The sequence below is a fragment of the Schistocerca americana genome, chromosome X (genome assembly GCF_021461395.2).
Source record: "Schistocerca americana isolate TAMUIC-IGC-003095 chromosome X, iqSchAmer2.1, whole genome shotgun sequence".
NCBI lineage: Eukaryota > Metazoa > Arthropoda > Insecta > Orthoptera > Acrididae > Schistocerca > Schistocerca americana.
This window is the reverse complement of record NC_060130.1, coordinates 301,866,369-301,890,212: the sequence shown is the minus strand read 5'-3', so window position 1 is coordinate 301,890,212 and position 23,844 is coordinate 301,866,369. Positions and strand designations below refer to the sequence as shown.

Genomic DNA, 23,844 nt, shown 5'->3' with positions numbered 1-23,844 from the left:
CTGAATCTTCCAATAAATATCCATTTGTTTCTATTTGTGGTCAGCTTTTCACAGTCCCCCCCTTCCCTCAAAAAAAGTGCACATATTCGTGCCAGAAATTGTGCAACATGATGGATGCACCATTGTGAAAAATTTTCGTAATCTCTACCAGAAAGTCCAATATTACTGAGTGATCTTCTCTTACAATATAGTCACACTTGAGAATTTGACTTTTCGGTCACAATTTTTACTTCCATTATTTGAAATTCTCCAGTTTTATGACATCAGAGATGCACATTTCCCCTTTCTCTCATCTTCTGTACCTTCTGAAAACAAATGCACTGCAGAGAGAATACAATAAAGTTGTGGAACAAGATTTGCTGGCTGAGCTGCTATCAAGAAAGCATAGACACATTTGCAAGAACTTTAATAGCTTTACCTATTATAGGGAACTAAAGTGTGCATCATTTATGATGGTGGCCGAGTTTAGGTTCATTCTGCGCATCTGACGTCACAAAACACAGTCAGCCAATGAACAGAGAACCACGTTGCCAGAGCTCAACTGCAGTGCAGAGCACGAATGAGTGTCTTCAGTTTTAGAAATGTTCAGTCATAAATAAAGTAATTGAACTAAAGCAATGTCTTGATAGCAGACTTTCTTTTATAGAAAGTTTGGAAAAAGCATTCTTTATACCAATTCATTCATATTCTATTAATTAATTAAACCAAGCAAGCAATAAGCCTCCTAATTCAGGTGATAACAAGGAAAGGTGTTTGTGTCATTCTCACTAACCACTTTTTAGCAATAAAGAACAGCGGTAATTGTTTATTTCCTATTGTACTTCGATGAAACATGTGTAATTCATAGTCATACCAACAGTGTTTGTCGGTATTTTGCGTGATATTTTAAAGTCCTTTGGGAGATGCATTGAAAGGTGAGCTGTGTTAGTGTAATGGTTAAAGTGTATGGCTGCTGAGTGAAAGATTATGAGTTCAAACCTTGTTCGGTGCTTAATATTTTCTTTATTTAAAAACAATATCGAAGTGTATTACTTCATGAATTTTATTCATTTTGATGTAATTTTTTGAAATTTCTAGTAGCAACTGAAATTGACCATATGGAAAGTATACGCTGTGGACTTTTACCTCTGCAAACTCTTGAAAATTTCGTGCAATGGTTTACTACATCTAATGCTGCACAATAACTGCGTTGAACATCGAAAGAAAATTAAGTCATTTATTGCGGGAAGGTATCAGTCAAGAAGATGTGTAAAAATCAAATTTTTAGGCCAAATAGTTTTTGTGAAATCGAATGATAAAGTGTGTCAAAGCAGTCGAAACACCATGTGTCAGCACAGGCGAGCAGTGTAGTGATGACAATATCGCGCACAGCGCGGAACGCGGGGAGCACATCTCTGTAGCAGCGAAAGGGTTAACGCAGCCATGGTGGCTTTACTTCATGAACTGTGCACTCCCCCCTAAACATAAGTTTGCGAACTATACTATACTATGGCGCTGCTTCTCTTGGCGCATACAACTGGCAACGCAGCAATCTCCCATGTGTGGGTGGGCATGTGTGAACCGCCAAGATAAAAGAATTGAACTATAGTTAGGTCCTATCAGGCACCAGCATTTGAATTATAATCTATAATGACAATGTGTGTGTCAGTGTTTTAAATGCTTCCTGGTTCTTAGTGAGTAGTGATATAGTTTTAACAATCAGACCTTATTTTATATCAACAGCTCCCCATTTTCATAAGAACTGGCAAGTTCAAGACTGTAATAACGTTTACTATATTTGGTATAATTCATTTCTTTCCAGGGATTTGTAAGGGACATTGGTGATATGTATTTCTACATTAAATTGTACCAGTACTTTATAAGTGTGAACCCCTCATTTTGGTTTAATATTATTCTTTTTGTTTTGGGTACTCTTCAGCGTACTTTTGAACCTGTTGTTGTATGCTTGCATAAACTTTTTTATTTCTGTTCCCCAAGACAAATCAAAATAAAAATAAAATTTTGAACTATGGCATGGATTTTCCAACAACTCTGTAAGTCCCATGTAATAAATGATTTATCAGTGATAACAAGAAGTCATTTCATTTTTGCATCATAGTGTTAATGTATCATGTAAGAGAGGGTAATTATACTGGAAGGGAAGATATGGAACCACTTTCTGTGTGGGGAAAGCAGTGATTTGAAAAAAATAAAAATCAACAAAGTCACAGGAAACGCTCAAGCTTTTTGTGCAGGCCATCACTGATACTGTCACTACAGTAGTGATAGCCAGAATACAGAAAAGGCAGGTCTGACAATATGCATGGATCTCACCTCTGGGAGGCTACAGATTTTGGACAGTGCAATCTTAAGAATTGGAATACAAAGCATATGGACAAGTGATATCAGGGTAAAAGTGAAGACCAAAAATGGAAAAAGATCAGTTTGCAATGGAAATGAAATCAAAAGCCTGTGCTTTAAGAGCTAAGAATGTGTCAGCTTTTGCTGTCTATAGTTGGTGTGTTTATTTTGTATCTTTATTTTGTAAAGAAACATTTCATGGTACTTCCTTGAAAACAGTTTACTGCTATTATTATTTGTTTGTTTAGGTTTAGTTTTAGTACTAGTTATAAATTTTCTGTTCAATTTTGCTTCCTCTAATACCAATATAGTTGTTATTTTGCTGTTACTTCACTATTCTCACAGGATTTTGATTCAGATTATTAATTTACTGTCAAATTATCATTTTATTTATTAGTAACTTAATCTTGCAATGGAAACTCTCCATTCCACCCCCTCAGATTTAGTGATGAAAAGCCCCCATGGACAGCGCGTCAAAAACTGAACACAGTTTAAGCATGATAACAGGAAGAAGATGTACTGGACTATGAAAAAAAAAAGCAAAATAGAAACAGTGAATGGTCCAAGAACATGAAGTGCTATATAGAGCAGGCTGGGCAGAAAAATGATGTTGTGGTTAAATGGTTACAGTATTGGACTACCAGGTGGAGGAGCCATGTTCAAACCTTCCTGATGCATTTTTTCCCCCTCTTTATTCAAATTTTTGTCTGTGTCATGATATAATATCTGCAGCAAGGTGTAAGGTCCACAGTTGATCCTGCATAACTACCCTATTAACCGAAAGGAAGCAGGTTTTGAATGGGAACTGCAAATATTTGATGACAAGACGACAAGTCAACCAAATCCTTCACCGGAAAATACGTCTGGTGTATCATACATGGCATTAGTGACAGTATGTGTGTCATTTGATAGGAATCTCGTAGTAACAAACCTAATTTGCATGAGTGATAAGTGAGTGAGATATGCCCTGCTTGCCCAATATAGGTGTTTGTATGAATGAGAATGTGATCACTCCCAACGAAATGATGAAAACATAATAGTTTGTCACATAAGGTGCAACAAATGAATGCATAAGTTTCACAATCACACAGTTTCTGTGTGTTCTGTCAAAACATTGCATTCCATTTTGTAGGTCTTGCCTCTTGAATTCCTTTGTTGTAACATAGTTCACACCCATTTATTTGCTGTTTTCATTTCTGTGAGACGTCTATGTGGTATCTCCCCTGCTGCTTTCACTATTCATCACATTTACTTGTGACAGTAATGTATTCTTACCACATGACTCATATTCTATAACCAATGTATAGTATGACCACTGCCAAGACTACAGAAAGAGAACAAACATTTCAATGACTGGATGGACAGTTCATAATGGTGTGAAAAATAAGTAAATAAATAAATGGCACCATAGAGTTTTGAACACTGCTCGCCCACTTGGCACTCCAACACTATGACCACTTCCCCATGACAATGTTGCTGTTTCAGGCTGTTCAGTACACCATCTTCCTGTTTTCATGGCTGATCTGTGTTCAGTTTTTGACAGGCCATTGACTGGGCCATCTTACAACTAAATCTGAGGGGGGTGCAATGGGGAGTTTCTCTTGTTATACATATTGTTTACCCCACTATTCTTACTGTTCCTTTTACATTATTATTTTATTTCTGTTTCAGAATAATCTGTTGTTCTTACAGTTCCAGTTCACATTATTCTTTTCACTATAATCACTCTTTTATTAACATTTTCTCATATTTTATACACTGCTTACTTTTTTGCCATGTTGTGTGGATCTCCAGAAAACTCAAGTAGCTTTGACTTGCATGCACTGTGTTGGTCAAGTGTAACTAACCTCAAACCTCCCTCTTTTCCCTAGCCTCTGTTCTATGACACCCTACCTGCCTGTTTTCACCTCTGTGCTCCTCCCTTTTCCCTTCCTCACTGCATTCCTGAAGACACTGGGCTATGCCTGTCTCCAGTACAGCTGTGCCTCCTACCTGCTAGCTAACTGCAGAAACAACTCATGATAGCTCCACTCTACAGCTCGTCCACACAAATACGCTGTCCTTACCAGCCCACCTGACTGAATGCTGCTGCATATTTCAGGACCTCAACTTTCATGCCACACTCCTGTCAATGATATGGCTGAAGCCAAGTATCCCTTCCAGTTGTGTAAGACTTGATAGTTACATTTTCCTGAGACATGACAGATATAACAGATGAGGGGGTGATGTGGCAGAATATGTATGATCAAATTTGTACCCCAAGGCCATGCTCATGTCTAAAAATAAGGATAAAAAGCCCAAATACATGTTCGTAGATACTGAACTTGTCAACAGAAAGTATCTTATCTGTGCAATATACGATTCATCCACAATTGGACAGCTCTCTAGCTTTTAATCTGCTCTCTTAAGTTTTGAATCTTTGCATGGACATGTAATTGTAGTTGGAGATATGAACATAATTTGATAAACAAAAGTTTCTCCGTATCAAAATTCATGCCTGTACTTTCCTGCTGAAACATAACGCTGCTTCAACTTGGGCCTACTCACCATACAGCAGACACTCATACATTAATCACTGTATTCACAACCAAATTTCCAAATAGAGTAATTCATACTAATCAGATTTCTGCACCTGGCTTGTCTGTTCATGATGTAATATTTATTACTTACTCGTTGCAATGGCCAAAGAACAAATTGCAAAAGAACAAATTGCAAAGAGATTTTATGTGCATGAATATATCTGAACTTACAGCTGATGCCTATGATACTACTTGATAGACAACTACAGGAAATAACCTTCACATAAATAGTGAAGTATCTAATTTCACTAAGAAACCACATAATTTATACCATTAACACATGCCTCTAAAAACAGTAATAGTGGGGAGAAAACCTGCCCCATGGCTTACAGACCACCTCAAGCACCTTATGATTGTCAGACATGCAGCACACAGGATATATATAAATGGCATCAAACCTCTGATAATCATCTCAACTACAAGCAAGTACCTGAGTTAGTCAACTGTGAGAAATGCAAACCTCAGGTCTGCCCACTCCCTAACCGAGGACATTCACAGACTTGCAATCTTGGAGAAAAATATACGAGGTCTAGGAATAGGCAGACCTAAATTTGCACCTCAACCATTAGTTTCTATTGAGGATCTAAATAAGTATTTTGCCACTCTGACATCTTTACTTGAGCAGTGTAAAACCATTGACTCCCTTAAAGCATCGCTTGAGGGTACAAACAAAAAATATTTTTCTGTATCCAATAACTTGGTCAGGAAGCCCAGTGCACAAATTCATCTGGCAGCTGAAATGCAATAACGTAACAGTGCAAATGATCAGTTTTCTCATTGATCAACTACAGCCCAAAATAATGGACATTGGACATTTTTAACCATTCTCTGACCTACAGCATCTTCCCAACAGCCTGGAAATGGACTCATAAGACCAGTACCTAAGAAGGAATCTGCCAAACAAACTTCTGACTACAGCCCCATTTGCATTCTACCAGCGTTATCCAAGGCTTTAGAATACATAGTCCATCACAAACAGCTTACTAGCTATTTATATTCAAAAACAAAGATGATGTGACTTACCATACGAAAGCACTGGCAGGTCGATAGAAACACAAACAGACACATACATACACACAAAATTCAAGCTTTCGCAACAAACTGTTGCCTCATCAGGAAAGAGGGAAGGAGAGGGAAAGACGAAAGGAAGTGGGTTTTAAGGGAGAGGGTAAGGAGTCATTCCAATCCCAGGAGCGGAAAGACTTACCTTAGGGGAAAAAAGGACGGGTATACACTCGCGCACACACACACATATCCATCCACACATGTGTGTGCGAGTGTATACCCGTCCTTTTTTCCCCCTAAGGTAAGTCTTTCCGCTCCCGGGATTGGAATGACTCCTTACCCTCTCCCTTAAAACCCACTTCCTTTCGTCTTTCCCTCTCCTTCCCTCTTTCCTGATGAGGCAACAGTTTGTTGCGAAAGCTTGAATTTTGTGTGTATGTATATGTCTGTTTGTGTTTCTATCGACCTGCCAGCCCTTTCGTATAGTAAGTCACATCATCTTTGTTTTTAAATATATTTTTCCCGCGTGGAATGTTTCCCTCTATTATATTACTAGCTATTTAGCATCAAATAATCTTTTAGAAGAATACCAGTTTAATTTCCAGCAAAATCACAACTTGACAACAGGTCATATAAAGTGACTGATGAACTGAAACAAACTATAGACAAACAATAAGAGACTATTGTGTGCTTTCCAGATTTCAGCAAAACTTTCAACACTGTTGACTTTGAGATTCTACTTACTAAACTTATAAGTCAAAATTTTTCTTCTAGTGCTATTTACTGCTTCCACTCATACCTTACATCTCCCCAGCAGTGTCTAATGATTTGAAGGGAAAGGTCACAATGGAAGGACGTAGTATTGGGGCTCCCAAAAGGATCAGTATTGAACCCTTTACTTTTCTCATAATACACTATGTGATCAAAAGTATCCAGACACCCCCAAAAATGTACTTTTTTTCATATTAGGTGCATTGTGCTGCCACCTACTGCCAGGTACTCCATATCAGTGACCTCAGTAGTCATTAGACATCGTGAGAGAGTAGAAAGGGGTGCTCCGTGGAACTCACAGACTTTGAACGTGGTCAGGTGACTGGGTGTCACTTGTGTTATACATCTGTACACACGATTTCCACACTCCTAAACATACCTAGGTCCACTATTTCCAGTGTGATAGTGAAGTGGAAACAGGAAGGGACCCATACAAACAAAAGCGTACAGGCCGACCTCGTCTATTGACTGACAGAGACCGCCTGTTCATAATTCACGGCCTGTGGCAGAGCAGTTACACGACAATAACATTCCTGTAATGGACTAGCCTGCACAGAGTCCTGAGCTGAATGCTATAGCACACCTGTGGGATGTTTTGGAATGCCGACTTCGTGCCAGTCCTTGCCAACCGACATCAATACCTCTCCTCAGTGCAGCACTCCGTAAAGCATGGGCTGCCATTCCCCAAGAAACCTTCCAGCACCTGATTGAACATATGCCTGCAGGAGTGGAAGCTGTCATCAAGGCAAAGCGTAGGCCAACACCGTACTGAATTCCAGCATTACCGATGAAGGGGACCACAAACTTGTAAACCATTTTCAGCCCGGTGTCCAGATACTTTTGATCACACAGCATGTATCGTTAATGATGTGTCAACTAATCTCTTTCACTGCAGATGTCACCTATACGTTGGGTACCTTCAGTTACATCTAAGTGCAAATCCAACAAACCTGTGCACAGCCATCCAGCATGTAAATGCTGATTTACTTGCCATATCAGTGTGGGTGCAGAACATAGGTTTAAAACTTAACCCATCTAAAATGCAAGCAATGTTGATCATTCATGAAAGACATATTACCATGCAGTTCAGAGAATCTCTTCCACTCATAATCCTAAATGGTGCAGGAATAACCTTTTCCTCTTCTGCAAAGAATTTGAGGGTAATTCTGGACCATTACTGAGACTGGACTGAACACACAACTGCAGTCTGTAAGAAGATGTCAGTGTCACTTCAATCGCTACAGAAATATACAGAAGTATTTCCTGTTGAGTTTAAAAAGAATCTTGTAGAGTCACTAATACACCCTATACTTGATTATGGTGATGCTCTTCTCCAAAGACTTTCATATGAAAGCTCAAATATGCTAGAAATGATGATGAATGCCCGTGTGACATATGCTGTTTCAACCATATCACTCAAGCCTGACAACAATTATCATGGCAACATGCATATAAGCATGAAGACTATCATACTCTATGTTTTCTCTATCATATTCTTGATCATTGCTATCCTTCTCATTCATTTTCAGTTCTTCCACTACTATCTGAACAGCACAGCAGGAAATACTCATTCTCAACAAAGCAAAATCCTCTCTATACTGTCACATAACACTGCTATGTCCCCTAAATCATTTTCTGTATCAGGAACCAAACTTTGGAATAATCTTCCTCAAAACAGTGGAGAAATTAAATTCCTTCCTTACTTTGAAAGACAGCTAATCGTCCATCTTTTATTGCAATAGCCATCTCTCCCATATACTAGTCTACAACTCATTCTCACCAATCCCCCCTCCCCCCACAACTTTTCCCTCCCCTTTATTGGCAAAGTTCTCTATTTAAATTCTGTTCTTTCCTAACAGCCACTGTCACTTTCACTTCAGTTTTCTCCTCTTTTTTTTTATTTCTTTCACTTCTGATAATACTAAACATGGCTTCCAATGTGCTAAACTAATTTACACTGAGAGAAAAAAATCACAACAGTAAAAAAAAATTAATGTAAAGTAATGAAATTTTGAGAATACATATTTAAGTGATTAACATTGCAGATTGCAAATGTGAAGTGCTGGTACATTAACAACTGGTGGAATCACCAGAATGTTGAATGCAAGCATGCATATGTGCACGCACTATGTTATATGGGTGCTGGATGTCAGTTTGTGGGATGTAGTTCCATGCATGTTGCACTTGGTCAGTCAATACAGGGACAGTTAATGTGTTTGTGGATGACATTGGAATTGTCGTCTGATGATGTCCCGCACATGCTCAATTGAAGATAGATCTGGTGATAAAGGACACTCTGTAGAGCATGTTGCGGTACAACAGCAGTATGTGAGCGGGCATTATCCTGTTGGACAATACCTTACTGGAATGCTGCTCATGAATGGCAGCACAACAGATCCAATCGCCACACTGACGTACAATTTTGCAGACAATGAGCTTGAGATAGCCATGAGAGTGCTCATGATGCCATACAAAATCGTACCCCAGGTGACAATTACAGGTGTAGATCCAGTGTGTCTAGCACGTGGACAGGTTAACTCCAGGCCCTCAACTCACCTCCTTCTAACCAACACACAGCCATCACTGACTCCAAAGCAGAACCAGCTTTCATCAGAATACACAGCAGATGTCCACCCTGCCCTCCAGTGAGCTCTTGCTGGAGACTGCTGAAATCGCAAATGGCCTAGATTTGGGGTCAGTGGAATGCACACTACAAGGCATGTGGCTCCAAACTGTCCTTGAAGTAACTGATTTGTAACAGTGCATTGTGTCAGTGTGGCGCCATCTGCTGCCCAAATTGCTGATGCAGATGTAGTACAATACACCATAGCCATATGTTGTTATCATTTGGGATTTCCTCATCAATGTACAGCTAGTGCATTAATCATGTACACACTGCTTGGGCTAAAGAAAGATAAGGCACTAGCAATAGGCGTAAGGATGGTGTGTAATAGTACATCTGCCACAACATGTAATCCAGTTATCAATATTTCCTTCTGAACAGATGTTATAAACATTGAAACCATAGTATCGGGGTTTTAAGAAGCCTTCCATTTTGCAACTGATTGGCCGTTTGTTGTTTCTACAAAAAGATTTCATCCTACAGTGGCTGCTCCAGCCTATACAAAATTTTAAAATTATTATTATTATTATTAGTGCCAATTATTATTGTTGTGAATGTTTTTGTAATATCTTTGGCATGTGTTTTTCCTGGCCACATGAATGGGAGGGCCTTAAGGCCTTAATCTGGTCAGCCTAAATAAGCAATGAATAAATAAAACTGAATTTTTAAATCTGGCATGTATTACCTATTTGAAAACAACATGAAAAATGGACACATTTGTGTCCTGTCATCACTGAAGCAAGCAGGGTCTCTGAGTTGTAATACAATTGGTAATATTGGTTTGAAGAGTGTGGGTAATGATCACAAAAATTTATACTGACCGGAGTGGAATACTTCAGGGAAGACATGATGGTATGAAATTGAAATAAATATATAGCTCCATCTATCAGATTAAAAACAGATGTTTTTGTGTTTATTTAAATTTTTATTCCTTATCTTAATAGGGAAAAGTCGTTTAAAAAAATAGATGTGTGTAAATCTCTCACCTTCAGATTTTGTTATCATTACTTAGCAAACTAAGTTGAGACCAAGTGCTCAATTTTTTGCAGTGTTACTTCATTACTCTATTCCAGGTCTCTTGATGTACAATGCATTAAGGTAATTTTATATATTTTACAGGTAAATGCTATCAGATGTCATCATTTAATGAAAGAAAAGCCATGAAATTAATACAGAAAAGTGGTCCTGAATTTGTGAAACACAATCTTATTCAGCTTAGCCGCATATATCCTTCTGGTAGACGAGCAATGTCATCCAATTACAAACCAATTCCATTTTGGAATGTTGGGTGTCAAATTGGTAAGTTCATACATTTGTTGCTGATATTAGTTGTAATGCAGATTAGCTGTTAGTAGTTTAACCCTTACTGACTCTTCAACTTTTGGATATAATTAAACCTGATAGTACTTCACACGGTTTTGTCAGAATACATGCATAAAAACCTTATGATGCAATCTGGATAGAAATTGCTAATAAAAACAAGTGTTAGTTGGGTAAGAAAATTCATTGTGTATTCTACAGACAATGTGCATTGTTGCAATTACAACCTTAGACAGAAGACTTATCACTTTTTTCTTTAAATGGCACAGCACATATGTCCTGCTGGGTAGTACCATCCATCAAGCGAATTACATATGTCAGAAACAAGTAAGTGTCATCTTAGGCAGGTATCAGTCTTCATAATTGGCTATTGTATAAATGGTAGCTCTGGTTGTGTTCTTGAATTCCAGTTTATTACCCACATATGTACCACTCGTCTAGCTATTGTGTGACCTAATATTTACCCCAGTTTCCCCTCATTCAGTTGAACATCTGTGTCAATGACACAGGGTCATACAACAAATTATAATATATGTAAAACCTTTTAAATGAAACATACCTGAATAGAAAACTTTGAACTGTGGAAATACAGAATGAAAAAAACTGAAAAATAATGAGAACACACTAGTGGTGACTGAATCAGTAAAATTACAGACTAACAACCTGACCTTATTTTGCAAATTTGGGTATGACCCAACATTTCCTGCTCTTTTCAATTTACAGCTTAAAATCACAAAATGGAATGTTTGCATAATGGGTGCACTATCCCTGTTGGTAACTCAGAACAGGAATACACAAATACATCTTATAATGCATTGGGTAATAGGATACTGTGGAGAACCAACATTTGCAGTGAAGAAGAACTGGAATATACTGAAATGCTTTCTAAGATTAAATTAAGAAAGGAATACTATTTTGCAACACTGATATGAATTTTCTTCCAAAATTTGGAAAGCAGAAGGAATCAGAATTATTTTTACAGAAGAACCATATACAAATCTTTGAGTTGCAGAAAATGAGATTCTTAGATGAAAATGTAGTTGATACACAACATTACAGAATTTATAAAGGGAAATCAGCAGTAAGATTAATAGAAAACATGCCATTCTTGGAACAGCATTTTGTGCAAACAAAAGAATTGTCAATATTATGACAGATTGCATTGATACTACAATATAACAGATTGATAATGGCTAGGCACTAGCCAAAATCTAGATCTGCTTAATAAAACCTGAAAGTAAAAGATGACTGACAGCTGTGGTCCATCATTTTGAAAGTCGTATCATAGTCACTGAGTACATCCACATTCCTAATGGAAAGTAACTTGATGGTTAATTGTAGGATCCTTTGGAATCTGCAATTTCCAACATACCTAAAAACTGTGTTAAAATACTTTCTAGTGATTTCAGTTGCCAGGTTGGTAGAAAAATCGAAATTTAAAAATTTTGTAGGAGAATATCCAGCACACTTATGAATGAACATAAATGGTGAAGGGCTGAACATAAGTAAAATGTTCCGGTTAAAACTGATGTCCACACATTTTCACAAACTATCAAGAAAAATCAAAATTTGGTTATGTCCAAATCCAAATCTGGGAGAATTTTAGCTGGTTTACTTAGCCATATCCAAAAGGAATATCAAGGCAGTTATTAATGTTAAAGTGGTCAGAATTGGGGAATTTGATTCAGATTACTATATCTGTAAGGTTAAAGCTTGATTTCTTCCTTGTGAAAGAAAAGAAAAACCCAGAACCACAGCAACAAACAAAATATAGATGTATTTAGAAAAGAAATTGAGACAGTGGAAACAGTTGACTGGCATGAACAAAAAGAAGATCTGGTGGAATGAGGAGTGTGAAGAAGCACTGGAGCAATGAGCTCAGAAATGAAGAAACTGGTGATGTTCAGAGAAAGGAGGGCACTTTGAACAGTTCAGCAATAAAAAAATAGAAACATCAAAAGTAATCTGGAAAATCAAAAGAACCTCAGAAAATTCTCATCTTATAGAAAGACAAGAGTATTTTAGCAACAATATTGGTAGAAAATTTTACTAAATTTTTAAACATGTACTTAAAAGTCATCTGGCTCCAACTATTTCTTTCAAAGATGAAAATACCAAAATATAATTGAATAACATGAAAAAATGATAAATATTAGCAACATTTCACAAGTAAGTAGACACTGTACTGCAGAGTGAACCATTAGTCCTGAAAATAACTCTTACACTGTGGCCATGTGAAATGGTTTCAACTAAGAGTGATTGTCCAATGATGAATGCAGAACTTATAACTTTAACCTTCCATTAATCATCTGAGATATAAATATCCTAGATCAACACACCAGTTATGACTTCACTTCCCACATAAGGTACATATATCATAAAATTTACTTCTGCATAACCTACAAATGATTTCATGTAGCTTAACAATAGTTCAGAAACCATGTCACAAAGTTACTTTTCATTGCTACCTTAGCATAAGTTATAGCTATCTGTAGACTTGAAATGGTATTGTGGAAAGCAAAAATTATAAATAACATTTAATTTTGCTATGGTACTTAGCTCCTTTGTTGGCAATTTTAGGTAGTTTGCAGATGCTTTTGAAATCTCTCATCTAGTAGTCCAGAATTTTTATAGGTGACCATTAAAACACTATTCTGCAATGGATACATTTTGTTTTTCTTTTATGTTTTCTTCTAGGCACATTTTCTTTACAAAATTTATGGAAATAGTCACAGCATCAATTTTTCACAAATAACTGAGTTACTAACGAGCTGATGCCTGTATTCATGACAAAATAACAACTGAGACACTAAATCTCCTACAGTTTATGTACTTTCTGCCTATTTCTAATCTATGGTTCAATGTGTGAACATTTGAGAAGGAAAAACTTTTCTAATTACTAACAGTTTTCTAAACAAAAGTTAATTACAGTGAAACCACAATTTAAATGTAACAAAAGTGCAGTTTCTGTTTACTAAATTAAATTCTCATTTATAATCAAAGATTCGAGAAATGATGTGTTCATTTACCTTATTATTTTTAAATGTATGACTTTCAATTAAAAGTGTTCATGAAAACAAATTTTGCAATTATATTCAGAAGATATTTAATTAAGTGTCAAACAAAAAAAATTTGCTTGGTATCTTTTAAACACACATTTTGACAATGTCAAAGAGTTACATATTTCTCATTTTGTATTTAGAAGAATATATAAAAGAAAATACATTACTATTTTTCCTTTTTATTATGTCTGTTTATTCCATATGGTGCAAAATCATAACTGATAGGATTGCTCACAATAACTGCTGACAAGTTCGTGTAAAGTTATTTCATTAGCCCAAATGTATTGTGTAATTCACCTGCAAATGTGTGTCACCAACTACTAACCCAAAACTCTATCGTAAGGTTCAATTTTATGTTTGGTATCGTATACTTCAGTATTGGAATTTAGCCTATTTCCTGATGCTTTATAAACTTCTATGAAGGTAGAAAAATATGAGAGAGTTACTGGCAGATGAATTGTGAAAACAGACTGTGAACCATGCCTGGATCTCTCAGATGGAGATTTCTCAGGTGGAGACTTTAATCATCCAATTTATTGGGAAAATTACATTTTTGTTAGCAATGGGTTTAATAAGACAGCCTGTGAAATTTTACTAAATGCCTTCTGTGAAAAGTACCTAGAAAAAATAGGTGGGAACCCCACTCATAATGGAAATATATTGGATCTAATGTCAACAAATAGACCTGACCTCTTCGAGGGTGTCCACATCAAAACTGGTATCAGTGACCATAATGCAGTTGTGGCTACAATGATTACCAAAGTACAAAGGACAACTAAACAAGCAGAAAGATATGTATGTTCAATAAACCAGATAAAAAAATCAATAGTGTCATATGTCAATGAGGAACTTGAAACTTTCAGCAATGGTCAGGAGTATGTAGAAGAACTCTAGCTCAAGTTTAAAAGAATAGTTGACCATGCACTGGATGGATATGTACCCAGTAGAATAGTAAATAATGGGAGGGAATCTCTATAGTATACAGCCACTTTAAATAAATTTCTAAAGAAACAAAGAGTACTGCGTAATAGGTGTAAAACAAAGCTTAGGGCTATAGATAGAGATACTGAATGAAATCCATTTGGCTGTCAATAGAACAATGCATGATGCTTTCAGTGACTACCGAGCAGAATATTGTTAAGTGATCTTTTGCAGAACCCAAATAATTCTCGTTGTATGTAAAGGCTGTTAGTGGCATCAAAGTTGGAGTCCCTAGTGAATGAGACAGAAACTGGAATTGAGGGTAGCAAAGCAAAAGCTAAAATGCTTAATTTTATTTTCAAGTTTTCCTTTACAAATGAAAACCCAGGAGAATTGCGCCAATTTAGTCTTTGTACCACTGAATTACTTCTGTCAGTGGTGTTGAGAAACAGCTGAAATCATTAAAACTGAACAAAGCTCCAGGTCCCAATGGAATCCCTCTCAGATTCTATACTGAATTTGTGGCTGAGTTAGCCCCTCTTCTAACTATAATTGATTGTAGATCCCTCAAACTAAAAACCATGCCCAGTTCTTGGAAAAAGGCACAGGTCACACCCATCTACAAGGAGGGTAGTAGAACTGATCCACAGAACTACCATCCAATATCCTTGATGTCCATTTGTTGTAGAATCTTGGAACATATTCTGAGCTTAAACATAATGAGGTATCTTGAACAGAATGACCGTCTCAATGCTGACCAGCATGGATTTTGAAAACATTTATCATGTGAAATTCAACTCACACCTTTCTCACGTGACATCCTGAAAGCATTGAATCAAGGCAGTCAGGTAGGTGCAGTATTTCTCAATTTCCATAAAGCATTTGACTCAGTACCACACCTACACTTATTGTCAAAAGTACAGTTATATGGGGTATCAAATGAAATTTATCACTGGATTCAGGACATTTAGGTAAGGAGGACACAGCATGTTATCTTGGATGGAGAGTCATAGTCAGACGTAGAAGTAACTTCAGGTGGGCCCCAGGGAAATGTGTTGGGACTCTTGCTGTTCATTGTATATTAATGACCTCACATATAATATTAATAGTAAAAATCAGACTTTTTGCAGATGATGTAGTTATCTATAATGAAGTACTGTCGGAGAGAAGCTGCAATAATATTCAGTTAGAACTTGATAAGGTTGGAATGTGGTGCAGAGATTGGCAACTTGTCCTACATGTTCAGAAATGTAAAATTTTACACTTCACAAAATGAAAAAAATGTAGTATCCTATGACTATATCAACAAGTAACTGTTGGAATCAGCAAACTCATACCAATACCTGAGTGTAACACTTTGCAGGGATACGTAATGGAATGATTGCATAGGTTCAGTCATGGGTAAAGCAGGAGATAGACTTCCATTTATTGGCAGAATATTGGGAAAGTGCAATCAGTCTATGAAAGAGATTGCTATCAAATCACTCATGTGACTGGTGATAGAGTATGTGGACATGTACCTGATGGGAGTAACAGGGGATATTGAATGTATACAGAGAAGGGCAGCATGAATAGTCACAGGTTTGTTCAGTCCACGGGAGAGTTTTATAGAGATACTGAAGGAACTGAACTGGCAGACTATTGAAGACAGATGTAAACTGTCCCGAGAAAGTCTGTTGGCAAAGTTTCAAGAACCAGCTTTAAATGATTACTCCAGTGATATACTATAATGCTGTACTTATTGCTCACTAAGAGATCACAAGGATAAGATTGTTTGCATCAAGGAAACACTCTGCATAAAGGAAATAACACAGTTTCAGAGATATTACACGTCTCATACAGATATGATTTTGTGTATATAGACTGAAGTGGTGAGTGAAAATTTGTACCAAGGACAGGAGTCAAACCCAGGTCTCCTGCTTACTAGACAGGTTTGTTAGCCACTAAGCCACCTTGGCACAGCAGTTTAAGCAGAGTGGGGCAACAGTGAGAATTTGGATCAAGGAGGGAGGTATGCTAGGGTAATCCATATACCGGGTGATCAAAAAGTCAATATAAATTTGAAAACTTAATAAACCACGGAATAATGTAGATAGAGAGGTAAAAATTGAAACACATGCTTGGAATGACATGGAGTTTTATTAGAACCAAAAAAGAAAAAAAAAAAACGAAGTTCACAAAATGTCCGACAGATGGCGCTGGACAGCAAAACGTCAGTGACTGCGCATGACAATCATGTATAAAAGAGCTGTAATGAGAGAGAGAATCAGATGCGCCAGCAGTCGCAGCATGTTGACATTACCTGAAAAGGCACTTTTAGTGAGGCTGTATTATCAGAATGGGGAATGTGCTAGGTCAGCGTTACGATCCTATCACCATAGGAAGGGGATTCGAACTGGTGAAGGTCCATTGACAAATGCAGCTGTGGCGAGAATGATTTCGAAGTTCGAAGCCACAGGTTGTTTAGACGATAGACCCTGTAGTGGCTGACTGAGCACAAGGCGTAATGCTGCTGAGATAGTTCAGGAAGAAATGGAGACTATAGTGGGTACATCTATGCACGGGGAAGTCAGCGCTCGTGCAGTCGCACGGCGCACCGGCATTCCATACACTACTGTTTGGTTGACACTTAGGCGTACCCTCCGATGCTATCCATACAAAATCCATCAGCATCATGAACTGTTACCTGGCGATTTAATGAAGTGGAGGGCATTTGCGGTGTGGGCATTTCAAAAGACGCCAGAAGATGAAGATTGGTTGAGTAATGTGTTGTGGACCGACGAAGCTCATTTCACACTCTGAGGGTCTGTCAACGCCCACAACTGCAGAATTTGGGCTACTGAAAATCCTAGAACTGTCGTGGAAACTCCATTGCACGACGAGAAAGTCACGGTATGGGTTGGATTTACCACATCTACCGTTATCAGGCCTTTTTTCTTCGAGGAAATGCGTGATTCTGGTTTTGTAACTGCTACCGTGATGGGTGAGAGGTACACCGATATGTTACAGAATCGCATCATCCCCAGCCTGGCTGATAAACACCTGATAGAACGTACGATGTTATGCAGGTTGGTGCTCCACCCCATATTGCTTGACGCGTGAAAGATCTCTTGCGCGCGTCGTTTGGTGATGATCGTGTGCTCAGCCGCCACTTTCGTCATGCTTGGCCTCCCAGGTCCATGTGATTATTGTCTTTGGGGTTACCTGAAGTTGCAATGTAAAACTGTGAGGGACAGGAAAAACCAACCGTGGTTCAACAACAAAGTCAGGAAACTACTGCGAAAGCAAAGAGAGCTTCACTCCAAGTTTAAACGCAGCCAAAACCTCTCAGACAAACAGATGCTAAACGATGTCAAAGTTAGCGTAAGGAGGGCTATGCGTGAAGCGTTCAGTGAATTCGAAAGTAAAATTCTATGTACCAACTTGACAGAAAATCCTAGGAAGTTCTGGTCTTACGTTAAATCAGTAAGTGGCTCGAAACAGCATATCTAGACACTCCGCGATGATGATGGCATTGAAACAGAGGATGACACGCATGAAGCTGAAATACTAAACACCTTTTTCCAAAGCTGTTTCACAGAGGAAGACCGCACTGCAGTTCCTTCTCTAAACCCTCACACAAACGAAAAAATGGCTGACATCGAAATAAGTGTCCAAGGAATAGAAAAGCAACTTGAATCACTCAACAGAGGAAAGTACACTGGACCTGATGGGATACCATTTCGATTCTACACAGGGAATGCAAAAGAACTTGCCCCCCTTCTAACAGCCGTGTACCACAAGTCTCTAGAGGAACGGAAGGTTCCAAATGATTGGAAAAGAGCACAGGTAGTCCCAGTCTTCAAGAAGGGTCGTCGAGCAGATGTGCGAAACTATAGAGCTATATCTCTGACGTCAATCTGTTGTAGAATTTTAGAACATGTTTTTTGCTCGAGTATCATGTCGTTTTTGGAAACCCAGAATCTAATCTGTAGGAATCAACATGGATTCTGGAAACAGCGATCGTGTGAGTCTCAACTCGCTTTATTTGTTCATGAGACCCAGAAAATATTAATACAGGCTCCCAGGCAGATGCTATTTTCCTTGACTTCCGGAAGGTGTTCGATACAGTTCCGCACTGTCACCTGATAAACAAAGTAAGAGCCTACGGAATATCAGACCAACTGTGTGGCTGGATTGAAGAGTTTTTAGCAAACAGAACACAGCATGTTGTTATCAATGGAGAGGCGTCTACAGACGTTAAAGTAACCTCTGGCATGCCACTGGGGAGTGTTATGGGACCATTGCTTTTCACAATATATATAAATGACCTAGTAGATAGTGTCGGAAGTTCCATGCGGCTTTTCGTGGATGATGCTGTAGTATACAGAGAAGTTGCAGCATTAGAAAATTGTAGCGAAATGCAGGAAGATCTGCAGCGGATAGGCACTTGGTGTAGGGAGTGGCAACTGACCCTTAACATAGACAAATGTAATGTATTGCGAATACATAGAAAGAAGGATCCTTTATTGTATGATTATATGATAGTGGAACAAACACTGGTAGCAGTTACTTCTGTAAAATATCTGGGAGTATGCGTGTGGAACGATTTGAAGTGGAATGATCATATAAAATTAATTGTTGGTAAGGCGGGTACCAGGTTGAGATTCATTGGGAGAGTCCTTAGAGAATGTAGTCCATCAACAAAGGAGGTGGCTTACAAAACACTCGTTCGACCTATACTTGAGTATTGCTCACCAGTGTGGGATCCGTACCAGATCGGGTTTACGGAGGAGATAGAGAAGATCCAAAGAAGAGCGGCGCATTTCGTCACAGAGTTATTTGGTAACCGTGATAGCGTTATGGAGATGTTTAGCAAACTCAAGTGGCAGACTGTGCAAGAGAGGCGCTCTGCATCGCGGTGTAGCTTGCTTGCCAGGTTTCGAGAGGGTGCGTTTCTGGATGAGGTATTGAATATATTGCTTCCCCCTATTTATACCTCCCGAGGAGATCACGAAGGTAAAATTAGAGAGATTCGAGCGCGCACGGAGGCTTTCAGACAGTCGTTCTTCCTGCGAACCATACACGACTGGAACAGAAAAGGGAAGTAATTACAGTGGCACATAAAGTGCCCTCCGCCACACACCGTTGGGTGGCTTGCGGAGTATAAATGTAGATGTAGATGTAGAATGCCTCACCATAACTCCGGACATGCTTTACAGTGCTGTTCACAACATTATTCCTCAACTACAGCTACTGTTGAGGAATGATGGTGGACATATTGAGCATTTCCTGTAAAGAACATCATCTTTGCTTTGTCTTACCTTGTTATGCTAATTATTGCTATTCTGATTAGATGAAGCGCCATCTGTTGGACATTTTTTGAACTTTTGTATTTTTTTGGTTCTAATAAAACCCCATGTCATTCCAAGCATGTGTATCAATTTGTATCCCTCTATCTACATTATTCTGTGATTTATTCAGTTTTCAAATTTATACTGACTTTTTGATCACCCGGTACTTGTGTGAACTGCTGTGGCAAAGTAGCTTGGTGGCTAACGCACCTGCCTAGTAAGTGGGAGACCCAGGTTTGACTCCCAGGCTTGGTACAAATTTTCATTTGCTATTTCACTCTATATACATAAAATCATATCTGTATGAGACCATGTGTCATTTCATTGTATAAGTACCTTCACCTGGGGTTCAGGCTGGTTTCACCATTTGTGTTTAATTCTGAGGAGCTGTTCCAGAGCATAGAGAGCCTCAGCTATTCTGTTCCTATGCAAGGGGGAATTTAATGTATACTTGGGTGGCAGTGAGAATTTGGATCTAGAAGCAAGAGATTCCAGGATAATCCATGCAGCTGTGTGAACTGCTGTACCAATGTGGCTTAGTGGCCAATGCAACTGCCTAGTAAACAGGAGATCCAGGTTTGATTCCCGGCATTGGTACAAATTTTCACTCACCTCTTCCGCCTATATACATAGCTGCATAAAGAAAATCTAATTGCAGTTATGTTTGTCTTACATTAAAATGAATCAAAGGTCCCCCAAAATTAAACTTGACTGACCCACTTTCCAAATTTTCTGTTTTACTTTATTGGAATTTCATCCCTGCACCCCACATGAATGAGGTAGGCTGGCTACAGAACAATTTGTTGCTCTACAGCAAAGCAAGTTTGTAAAACATAGTTTCAGAATATTACATATGAGAAAATGGGTATGCTTTAAGAATGAATGATGAAACCTAAGTTGACTCATCAACTGTAACATCTTCAGGTTTACATGAGAATGACACTATAGCTGAAACAAGTTTGTCATAAGGAAGAAGCACTACTAATTAAACTATTTGCAGTTTGCCTGGAATCATTCATAATAAAGTGTCATATTATGATGCATTGTATGCTGCAGGCCTTGCCAAAAAGAAAATAATTATACATTTTCTAAAATTATTTAAGAAGTAGTCATACAATGATGATATTAACAGTGCTTATCATCTTTTAAAACCATGTTGATGGAATAAGGCATTTTACAGGAGTAAGTGTATAAGAAGGACTTATACCACAGAGCAGGCTGTTCCAACACTGCCCCATGTGCACTCATCAGCTCACCTGTAGGGAGGTGCATGTAGTTTAAGCTACCAACCAGATGGCTTTATTGCACACACTCTGTAAACATGCAAGCCACAGTAGAGTCATTTTGCAGTCAACTTCAAATGCCGGTTCTCTAAATTTCATCAATAGGTTGTATTCCTTCCAGGGATTCCCATTTGAGTTCATGAAGCACCTCAATAATACTCGCATATTGATTGAACCTACCAGTAATAAATAAAGTGGCCTCCTCTGAACTGCTTCAATGTCTTCCTTTAATCTGACCCGGAGGAGATCAAAAACACTCAAGAAACACTAAAGAATGAATCACGCTAGTCCCCTTTAGGGATGAACCACACTTTCCAAAAATCCTCCCAATAAATTGAAGTTGACCATTTGCCTTTCTCACTACAATTGTTATGCATTCATTCCATTTCATGTCACTTTGTAATGTTATGCCTAGATATTTAATTGATGTGTCTGTGTCAAGCAGTGTACTACTAATGCTGTATTCAAACATTAGTTAGTTGTTTTTCCTGCTCATCTGCAGTAAACTATTTTTTTCTAGATTTAGAGCAAGCTGCCATTCATCACACTAACTATAAAATTTGTCTAGATCATCTTGCATCCTCTTACGGTCACTTAGTGATGACACCTTCCCAGTATCAGCATCAAACAGACAAAGATTGCTGTGCACCCTGTTGGTCAGACCATTTACGTATAGAGAGAATAAGTGATTTCCTTTCACACTTCCCTGGGGTACTCTTGACAATATCCTTGTCTCTCACAAACACTCACCTTTGAGGATAATGTACTGGATTCTATTACATAAGGAGTCTTCAAGTCACTCACACATCCGGGGAACATGTTCTGTATGCTCATACCTTCATTAACAGTCCGCAATAGGGCACCATGTGAAACACTTTCTGGAAATTTGGGAATATGGAATCTACCTGTTGGCCTTTATCCATTATTTTCAGGACATCATGTGAGAAAAGGGCAAGCTGAGTTTCTCACAATCAATGCATTCTGTCAAGCAACAATCTTGATATGCTGATAAGACAAACCAAAGGTTGAGTTTAATTATGTCTACCTATTTTGGTTATTGCTTAGAGCACTTGGAGGTTGCAACAGTAAATTTTACTGCAGAATGGCTACATCCAGGGTGTAATAAGATTTTTTTAGTTTGTAAAATGCACTGAGAGTGCAAAAATAGTTCATAAATGGAATTTTGTTTTGGGGGACTTACTTTATACCATGTTGTACCTGGATCTGCAGCATATCAACCTTCTTCTGTACTATCTAAAAATTCTGCATAAATTATCAGTTGGATCTTGATATGATTTCAAAAATAGCACAAAGATTGCCAATGATGTCTCCTACAGGTGATTAACTTTGCTGGTTTTAGATTTTTGCTTTTTGCAGTTGCCCTAAACTATCAGAGTGCAGGAAAGCCAATGTTTCACAATGAAGCCAAATTCCGACAGAATGGTGCCTGTGGATACGTCCTGAAACCTATGTATCTCAGGAAGGATGTTGGATATGATCCTGAAATGGTTTACAGTGGAAGGTGAGTGTCACAGATACAGTAAAATTTGTGAAAACTGCTGCATAGAGAAGGATACATGGGAGCTGCATAGAGAAGGATGCATGGGACTGAAACATATTTTATAACATAAGTTAGGTACATGACAATAAACAGATGATTATAATTACTGAACTGTACATGATCATTTACTCTGAGAATTCAGGATATGTGAAGCCACCATAGGGTAAGGTGGGGTAAATCCGGCCTAGTAATTTCTTGTGGCTATAAAATGCTTATCTGAGGTTGGATCTTAATGTTATATACGTTAAATTATAGGTAGTATAAAGGAGCAGCTGTTTGCAAAATATTTTTGTTATACCATCAATAGTTTTTGAGATATCTGTATTTTAAGATACGTCCATTTTTGCCATTTGCAGAAATGGTGGCGTAAATCCGCCCCCCCTATTTGTTTTGCTGATTTTGCACAGAAATAGTTCTAAATGAACGTTTTTTTTTTGGGAAATAACGATAAGCAATTACGTTTTTTACATAAATAAACAAAATGTATTCAGAAAAATAACAATGTTTAGAGTACTAAATGAACTGAAAGTAAAATGAATGTAAATTTTAATTGAAAAAAGAGAATTTCATTGCCCAGCGGTGCAACAGCAATGTCGATCTCAGAATGTTAAAATCATGAGTAACAGCTCATAAAAACATTCCCATTTGCATTGCAACTACTCGGGAAATATCGCTTTGATTGCGTTTTGTCATTTTTCATTTGTAATTTCGTACCTTTTCCTAAAAATAAACAAAAATTCCGTTTGTTTACATAAATAACTAATTCCATACACATAAATATTAAAAAATATGTGGTCTGATTTACCCCACCATGCCATGTTTCATTTAACACACATAGAAACAATTTACACAACATTTCAAGCAAAAATGATACATACACTGAATAGGTCACTAAATGCACTAGAAAAATCACTTACGATTTGTTTTGTGATCATTTTATTTAATAAGGTAAATCTAGTGATGCAATTTGCACAAAAATTAAATTGAAACAATCGAAAACCCACTTGTTGTCTTTTGGGTGTCTAAATGTCAAATGCAGCAAAGCC

The 23,844-nt window shown here is 37.9% G+C and overlaps 1 protein-coding gene across 2 annotated transcripts in view; it reads left to right on the top strand.

Moving 5' to 3' along the window:
• LOC124556576 (1-phosphatidylinositol 4,5-bisphosphate phosphodiesterase eta-2-like) overlaps positions 1-23,844 on the top strand; it is a 409,152-nt gene that overhangs the window by 360,345 nt on the left and 24,963 nt on the right. For both annotated transcript variants that reach the window (XM_047130534.1, XM_047130533.1), the window contains exons 12-13: positions 10,438-10,617; positions 22,615-22,759. In XM_047130534.1, the coding sequence (XP_046986490.1) occupies positions 10,438-10,617; positions 22,615-22,759 (325 nt within the window). The remainder of the gene's footprint in view (positions 1-10,437; positions 10,618-22,614; positions 22,760-23,844) is intronic.